Source organism: Cryptotermes secundus, unplaced genomic scaffold (genome assembly GCF_002891405.2).
Source record: "Cryptotermes secundus unplaced genomic scaffold, Csec_1.0 scaffold462, whole genome shotgun sequence".
NCBI classification, from domain to species: Eukaryota; Metazoa; Arthropoda; class Insecta; order Blattodea; family Kalotermitidae; genus Cryptotermes; species Cryptotermes secundus.
Window position 1 is genome coordinate 1,001,230 of NW_019724744.1, and position 9,233 is coordinate 1,010,462.

General features: G+C 45.1%; 1 protein-coding gene across 10 annotated transcripts in view; it reads right to left on the minus strand.

Moving 5' to 3' along the window:
* Positions 1 to 9,233, minus strand: part of LOC111862807 (cytospin-A) — a 68,096-nt gene that overhangs the window by 17,598 nt on the left and 41,265 nt on the right. For 8 of the 10 annotated variants that reach the window (XM_023848507.2, XM_023848506.2, XM_023848508.2 and 5 more), the window contains exons 3-6: positions 5,744 to 5,827; positions 4,844 to 4,922; positions 3,071 to 3,295; positions 676 to 980 (exon numbers count right to left, since the gene is read on the minus strand). In XM_023848507.2, the coding sequence (XP_023704275.1) occupies positions 676 to 980; positions 3,071 to 3,295; positions 4,844 to 4,922; positions 5,744 to 5,827 (693 nt within the window). Of the gene's footprint in view, positions 1 to 675; positions 981 to 3,070; positions 3,296 to 4,843; positions 5,166 to 5,743; positions 5,828 to 9,233 lie in introns of those variants that run through there. The other 2 variants (XM_023848503.2, XM_023848509.2) reach the window with 2 other exon arrangements.

The following is a 9,233-nucleotide window of genomic DNA, read 5'->3' on the forward strand; positions in this document are numbered from 1 at the left end:
AGAACCTTCCAGAGTCCACTGTTTCCTTCTTCTCTCTCTCCCCTGAATTTATTTTCCCACCCCGTGGTACAATCAGTGCAGTAAAAAAGGTAAAGTTGTCCCTGTGCTTAATTACTTATACACCATGCCATGAAGATGTATGGGGAGTGGAAGTATAGCTGATGATTCCTGACTTTGGCACTAGATGGAGGTGTGGTAAGCTTCATGCCTCAGCTCTTTCCCTCCTGGGGAAAGGGTCCCTGCTACCCATTGTGTAGGAGGCTGGCTAGGCCTCAGAGCTGGTCTGGACACTGTCAAGAAGAGAAGAATCCCTTGCTCCCACCAGGAACTGAACCCCAGACATTCAGCCAGTAGACACTTCCTATACTGACTGAATTACGAGTATTTCAGCTATGCAATCAAAGCCATTATTCCTCCTCATCTCTCTACTCTTGAAACTTTCCACTGAAGGGCCTCAGGTTCCTTCACTGTTCTTACTCCTACTGGTTTGTTTAGGGCTTTGGCCCTGCTCCTGTCTCTTCCTACATTTGAACCACCATGTTCAAATTACGCTTCTAACCCAAAGATCCATAAACTTATCCAGGCTAAACAGTACAACATTGCAAAAGACTAGTACTCCTCATGGTTACTGCCATGAGAACTGCCAGTATCACATTCTGCAGACATGCCACACACCTGTAATGAGTCTCCTCCATCTGCATGATGCGGTCCTGGAGACAGGCTACCGACACTTCACTTAGGCTGCTGTTGGACTGTTTATCCCAGTCTGGGGTGGAGCAAGAGGTGTCTGCCAGGGTGATGTCACCCTGTAAGTCTGTGGCCATCATGGAGGCAGGTGCTGAACTGTGCTGCCGACCTGTGGTGGCCAGCAGAAGCTGTTCCTTCTCAGAGTCTGACAGGGGCGAATGGGCCACGTTGTGAAGACGAGCTCGCAGAGAACTGTTCTCTGCATTCAGCTGCTCAAGTTCCGTTTGCTGGTCCTGTGCAAAATACCTCACAAGCTCAAGCATATGTTCTGTGAGCGAGAGTCCCAACTTTACACAAGACACTTGCTGCAAACAGAACTAGACCTCTGTCTCAAAACTACAGTGCGTACAATCAAGTGCGTGCTGCGGCTGCAATTTGCCGTGAGTCATACCACCGCAGAACGGATGCAGTCGCGGGGAGGAGTTGCAACTCCTCCCCGCTGCATCCATTCTGCGGTGGTATGACTCACGGCAAATTGCAGCCGCGGCGCGCACTTGATTGTACGCACTGTACTACACATCAAACACAGTACATATGTAACTAATTAATCCAATGGAGCAGAGTTCTCCTTTACAAGCTCCCTATCCTGAGCCAGATGAATCCAGTTCACACCCTCCCATCCTCTTCCTTTAAGATCAATTTTAACATTATCTTCTCAGATGCCTAGGTCTTACACATGGTCTTCCTTCAGGTTTATGTACCCAAACTCATGCATTTCCTTTTTCAAACATTTGTGTTACATGCCCCACCCAACACATCCTCTTTGATGTCATGATCTTAACAATATTATCAGAGGAATATAGGTTATGAAATTCCTCATTACATAATTTTCTCCAGACTCCTGTCACTTCCCTCCCTCTCAGATCCAAATATTGTTCTCAGAACTCTGTTCTCAACACCCTCAGTCTGTGTTCTTCTCTCAATGTGAAAGACCTATGTTTCATACACATACAAAACTACAGGCAAAATTACAGTTTTGTATATTTTGAACATTGTTTCTAGATGGCAGATGGGAAGACAAATGGTTCTAAACTGAACTGTACCAAGCATTATCCAAATTTAATCTGGTCTCTATTTCTTCACGAATGCAATTCTGATTTGATTGTGTGGTTCCAAAATATCTGAACTTGGAGGTACCTTTACAACATCATTTGAAAGTTACTAGATTCTATTTTTAACATATGACAGGAGCCAACACTGCCATATGGAGACCTCACTGAACACAACGAACCTTCCTTCTGTAGGGTACCTATTAATGGTTTAGTGTATCTCTAGATGTTTCCGACGAACTACAATGGTGTTCCATGCACTTACGTACCATACCATGAAACATATACGGGGCATGGGGTTAATCTCCTATGCAGTTTGACCTTGGTATTAGAGGGGTGTCAGTCGTTAACATCGTATTGCACGCAAAGTCACCAGTGTGTGATATCATAGTTGGTTGAGGCACGATTCTACAAGCAGGAAGGTCGCGAGTTCGATTCCCAATGGGGTCCCGGGGCTTTTTCTTTCTTTTTCAAATTTACCTAATCCTTCCAACTGCATTATGGCCCTGGGGCTGACTCAGCCTCTAACAGAAATTAGTGCTAGGAATATTTCTGGGGGTAAAGGGCTGCTGGTGCGTAAGGCTGACACCTCAGCACCATCCGTGAGCCAACAGCCTAGAAACTGCAGGAATCTCAATGTCTCACAACCCTATGAGCCTTCACAGCCTGTTACAGGGACAGTTTTACTCACTAGACAGAAGACATGGTTTGCTCACATATAGCATTCATCACGTCGACAATTCTCTAACAACTTTCATGATCTTTCTCAATATCATGGCTTTAGTGAAAACAGATGCTTACATTTGCATAGCTCAGGAAGTGAGCTGGGATAGCTCAGTCAGTATAGTTACTAGGCCATAAGCTGGAAAACTGAGGAATTACGGTTCAATTTCTGATAGGAGTGAACATTATTCTTCAGCACCCAGATTAATACTAGGACTCAACCAACCTCCTATACAGTTGTTACCTGGGTCTTCATGTAACTGCCCACACATATCTAGTGTTCAGGTTAAGAACTGGTAGAGCCATATCTCCATTCCTCTTGTTTATGGCACGATTATTAATTATGCACAGCGAGAATTTTCTCTTCACAATTTGGCACAAAACTGGCCAGAAGTGATATTAAATGCTAAGCCTACGTACGTACTGCAGAGTGTAAACACTGTAGTTGCAGCAGTGAAGATTAAAGATGAGAGTTAACGAGACTGCTGCAGACAGCTCCGTGCTTTTGTCGGACTTCAATATGAGACACAAATATAGAAATTTCAACAAACCTGCAGCTTCTGCACTTCACTGCGGAGAGCCATAACCTCACCCTCGTACTTTGTCAGCTCCATCACTTTGTCCTCCAGGGCAAGTTTCTCTTGCGTGATGCGTTCCAGTTCCTGCTGTACAGTTTCTAGTTCCACCATGGCACCATCAACAGACTTGCTGGACGATGACACTTTGTGGTGCTTACTGTCCAGACTACTGACAGAACCAGCTCCACGCAATGGCTGCTAACAATGCAATTTTTTAATGCTTAATTTTAATTCTGTAGGTAGAAATTTCATGTAATTTTTACCAAACATTAACAAACCTGACAGATACTGTCTTTGATATTATTATTCAGAACGATGTAGGATCTGGGTTTTCTCACAACAGCAGTTACAAAGAGTACCATCTTCTGGGATATAATGTCATGTAGTCTGCCGAGAGTGAACAGACGTTTCGGAGGAACTTATCGCCTCCATCTTCAGGGTTGGGAGCAAGATACCAGCGTGAATGCAGGTGGCAAAGTTGATGGGGGTGATATGTTGCTCTGAAACTCCGGTTGACTTTCAACGGACTACAGGGTTATACACATATATCCAAGAAGATAGTGCTCTTAATAAAATGTTATTCTTGTATATACACAATACACTGTGACTTCCTGACAACTTGCTGCAAATTGCTGAGCTGTGTGTCAGGCTCTTCCACCTTGGTGATTGAACAATTTGTCGAAACTGTCACATGATAACACTGTACAAGCTCTGTACGTTAATAACTAAGTAGGGCAGTGTGGATAGGCATGACTTCTTTTGTAAAGGCATGTCTGGCTGCAGAATATTTGTTGGAATTATAAACTCAACCAACATTTTCTGACCCCTCTTCACAGGTAATGTTTTACATATAATTATGTCTTTTAATTTTTATATTACGGTTATTTCAGTTTTAACCTGTTCAAGTATTATATTAACCGCCTGTTCAACATTAAAAAAGAATCAACATTTTATCCACACCACTTATTTACGTTTCATATCATTCGCAGAATTAACAGCAATTGCTTTCTTTTGAAGCATTAACTTACTGGACTTTCTGGTCTTTGTGTGTGGTGTTGGATTTTGAGACCAGACAGGGGCAATGTTCGTTTTTCAGAGTTTCAACAAACCCTGCAGTTCCATTTCAGAGTTAATGCCTTGGGGATAGGACTGGGCTTTGTAATTGGAGGGGGGGGGGAGACCCAAGTTACCTGTGAGACAACAAATAAATTTGTAGTACCATTCAGATGAATTTCAGGCTTCAGTCAAGTACATCTTTCGGTTTCAATGCCAAGGTACGAGTATGTGTATACTATATATATGTGTTACTTATGATGAACTTGCAAAATGATTTGTACTACTAAGAAAGGTTTGTGTAACACATGATACTGCAGGGAAAAATAATGTAAACTCCTCACTTCTGTACATGTAACGTTATATGAGAAGTCTTCTAGTTGGGGGACCTTGCCTAAGATGTGAAACATGTAACTGGGTCAATTTAATTTACAGTTTCCTAGACTTGCAGCTTTCATGTAGCAGTTGTTCTGCATCAAAATGATGGTAATGTTAACGCTGTTAGGAGAACAGGCTGTTGTCAGAAGTTAGATTAAATCCCAGTAACAGGTCAGGGGCATAGGTATGTCAAAATGTTTAAGATAAACTCAAATTCATCACCTGTCTCTGAAAGTCTATTGCTGTTCTGTTGTAACTGGGGCTCAACCAGCAGATGGTGGCCCCAGGATCTGTCTTCTTCGCACCCCAACTCACCTGCTGTTGCTGCTGGTGGGGGGTAGCCCCCCTCTTGCCGTTCTGGTGGAGGCCCTTGCCGCCGCCCCCAGGGCCCTGTCTGCGAAACAAGGATTTGAACTTCATCATTTTGCAGGTGACCACTAAAGGCACATTAACGCGTCCATCTCTCCGAGCACCACAGAACCAACTGACCCCCTTATGCTTGCTCGGGTTCGAGTCTCCGCCCCACACACAACAAGTGGTTTGTTATCTCGAGGCGCGGTGTTGCCGCACGGCCCTGTGCTGGTGACGTGGTGGTTTATCTCATGACGCCACAGAATTCCAGTCACGCGGTCGTCACGTTACTGTGGCGTAACGGAGTACACCTATTTGCCGCGGTAGAACAGCGCTTNAGGTCAGACGACAAGATCGTGCCCGTTTCCTCTACCTTACCCACACCTCTGCACAAGTAAACACTGGGCATGTGACACCATGTGAATTCTTGTAATTTATTTAACGACTGTTAATAACTCAGGCTACAGAGCGTCGAATGTGCGGACGGTGGCGAATGAATGTGGGAGGAAGCAGTCGTGGCCTGTCTTTAATGTACTATCACATGGAGTGACTATAGACCTATAGAGTACCCTCTTTCCTTCGGGTTTCCTTACCAAAACTCTGTACGCACTTCTCATTCTCACTAAGGGTACATTCCCCGCCCATCGCATCCTCTTTGATCTGACATCGAATGTGAATACGAATTATAAAGCTGTTCACTACACAACTTCCTCCAGTCTCCTGTTACGACCCCTCACTTTGGCCCAAATGTTGTCACCATCACAGTGGAACCATCAGGGGGCCCGAGAAAGTTTCACATCTCACGTGCCTTCACCGCCAAGTACCGACGTACAGTCGGCAAAATAGCTAAATGTTGTAACTTACCTAAGGAGTCTGGAAACGGGGGGTGTTCGGCCCACTACACGAGGGGTCTTGCCCCTACTGTTGACCGAAGTGCCGCCTCGCAGTCTGCAACACAAAACACGCACATGTGTTGTAAAAATCCGAAAACGTGTCAGCACTTAAAAATGCGGGTTCGAAACATTTTAAAGGCAGAATAAACTGGATATGTTATGTCACACGCTGCCACGCTGTCATTCGGTGGTTGGGGCTAGGTTTCGTGCGATGAAGCACGCGTCAAGTTCTTGGGGATGGGACAAATTCGTAGTACGTATTTAGGACACGGAACTATTGTGGCATGACGCCTGAAAGTCGGAATAGCTGAGCCAGAGTAGATGTGCATTACTAGGCAACGACTCGGCAAACAGGTTCCCTCGGAAATGAACACGCACGCCACAACAGAAGTACCGTTTCTATGCAAAAGCGAAGTAACACATACCTCTATAACAACAGAGGAACTGTTAGGAAACGGTGTTTTCTATTGGATCCGCCCCGAGGCAGTCGAAGATGACTGAGCAGAGATAGTTGGTAGTTGCAGCAGAGAACGGGATTGAGAGTTCCGGGGTTCGCAGTTGGCAGATGAGGGAGGAATTGAGAGGGTTCAGTTGAGAGCTTGAAGTCCGGCAGTGAAGAGAAGTCTTTATGTGGGGTGTGTGATTCAGTGAGACTGTTATAGTTCCTCTGTTAAAATCCGTTACCAGGAAGCGACTAGTGGAGAGTGTAACACAACTGAGGACACTAGAGTCGGTGTAACAGTGAACTGTAAAGTGCGGAGATAAGCGGTAGCGCTCCATTACCTGCAGTTACGAGCGTGGTGTGTATAGTGTGTCAATAAATCCAACCATCCACGCCACACCCCGTCTAATAGTCACCCCTACACCTGACAGTATGTTCCAGGTATTCAAGGAAGATGATGATTCGAAGTATCTAGAGAAATAGGCACATGACTAGAATTTAGGAAATGTGACAAATTCCATACATTTAGGAAATAAGATACACCGATTTAGCGAAGAAGACCCATCTAAACATTCCCTGCATTTAAGAAACTTCTGTATGTCCCATGAATCTAAGAAAGAAGATACGTCGAAGGCCTAACAATACTATGCTGTATGATACGATTACAAACATTTGCAAAGAGGGCAAATTCTAAGTGTCTGGGAGTTCTCACACCGGTGACTATGAAGAGAATGCGATTCTGGGTTGTAACGTCATGTTGTTCGCAAATATTTCGGAAGAACGTACTGTCTCCGTCTTCAGGGTAGAAGCCAAGCGACCAGCAAGCCGGCATTGGTGAACTTCTACTGGACTACATGGCGTTACATCCCAGAAGATGATAATCTTCATGTTTACGGCTGCGAGAACCTCAAATCCAGCATGATGAGGCTTACTTTGTTTATTGTTATTACTGATGTCATCAGAGAGCGACGCGGATCGTCTCGTTATTAGCGTAAAGTTATTGGATTGAACCAAATTCGCCCCACCGGAGAGCTCGTTGAGCACACAGGATTTTCCTTCGGTAACGGCGCATGCTCAATGTGTGACGTACTTCCAAATATGTTTCTGTGGGGTTACTGTCTTTGTACACCATGTTAGGTGAGTCCCTTGTCATCACGGCACGTCCGTAGCCGCCAATAATCTGAATAAACAGTCACGGACAGCCGACAAGAGGCGGTCCCCATATTTGGGGGTTGGGCGTGTGGCTAACAACTCCTCACCGTAAAATATAAGCTTCTTGTGAAAATATCACAAGAACCCTCGGACCTGGACGAATTCCTTGGATAAACGACCTAAGCGAAGGAAAATGGACATGCGATTTGGTACAGAATAATATGGATCCTAGAGAGTTGGGATGGGATGGGATGGTATGGACTGGATCGATCTGGCTCAGGATAGGGACCAGTGGAAGGCTCTTGTGAAGACGGTAATGAGCCTTCAGGTTCAATAAAATGTTGGGAAGTTCTTCAGTAGCTGCAGAGCTGGCAGCTTCGCAAGAAGGATTCAGCTCCATGAATGAGTGACAGCCTGTACATTTCAGACGGTGCAAAGAGACTTGGCGTGAACATGGCACTCAGCAGCAGACAGACCTACTACACGATAAGGCGGTGCTGAGAATGTGCTGTGCAGATAACAAGGCGTGCTGACAGACATGTTAATGAACAGACCACGAGAAACGAACAGGAATGTGCTAACCTGAATTGTAACAGCAGAGAACTGGGTTCAACGCTGGACGATTTCTCTCGCCTTACGACACACTGCGATCTCATCCTTGTCAAAAAGTGTGACACGGTTCTGGCACAAGTACACAGCCACGCATCGCCACTAATTAGAGCAAATCGCAGCGTTACGCTCATGAACTGCTATTATGGAGGGGCTGTATTCATTTGGCTTACCTCAGGCCGCCTGGAATTCGCGTGACGACGCCTAGAAGTTCCTCATACTGCAAAAATACGAGTGTTGTTAACCCTTCAAAGTCTAGTGGTTCCTATACGTACCACAAGCTTTAACATACTAAAACTCTATATTCTCTCCACAGAGTGTATCTATGTGTTCCGTTTGGCTCTCCTAATAAACAGAGACTGTTTCCCTACACAGCATTAACCGGCTGGTCTTTCTAGCGGAGACGTAATGTTTCCTGTGAGGTACGGACTGAACATACTAAAACTCTGCATTCTGCCCACAGAGTGTATCTGTGTGTTCCGTATGGCTCTCACAGTAAACAGCATTAACCGGCTGGGCTTTGTAGCGGTGACGTAATGAGTTTCCTGTGAGGCACGGACTGAATCTTTATATACTGTGACACGATGCCTGAAAGCCGGAATAGTGCATTGCTGAACAACGGCTCCCCAGGCAAGTTTCCGCAGCAACGAAATAAACACAGAAGAACTGTTAGAATGAGTTACTTACATTCGGTTCGCCCCGAAGTTATGAAAATGGGACACGTAATTGATTCGAGGGTCACTCTTCGTTTGTCGTTCGTAAGAGAGTTCAATAGTTCAGTTCAGTATCTGAGATGAGTTGAGTGTTCATTTGTGGAGTGTTAACCAGCGGATAACGGAAGCTGAAGAAGTGATCGATTCGTAAATCGGAATGAAGTCGGCCACAGTAGAAGAGAAGACACTCGTAGTCCTGTAAGGAATGGAGCGAGTCTTAGGCACTCATAGACCGTGAGCTGTTATACCTGATTGTAATTAAGAGTGTCTGTAACAGAAGGCGTTAATATATCCAACAATCCAACACAGAACCCGTCATTATTAGTCACGGAACCCCGGACACGTACCTTCTTTTAGGGGTTAATTGTATGGTATATGCGGGGCCATCGACTGTAACATGTTTCGAGGCTAAGGAATATGGGGCAGTCGGTCGGGTAAATTTCTTTCGGCCCTCGCCAGCAGAGTAATTCTTGGTTTTTGGCCCTGTTGGGATCCATGACCGAATTTCTGTTCGCTCCTAGAGTTTTACGTGTTTTGAAATGGGG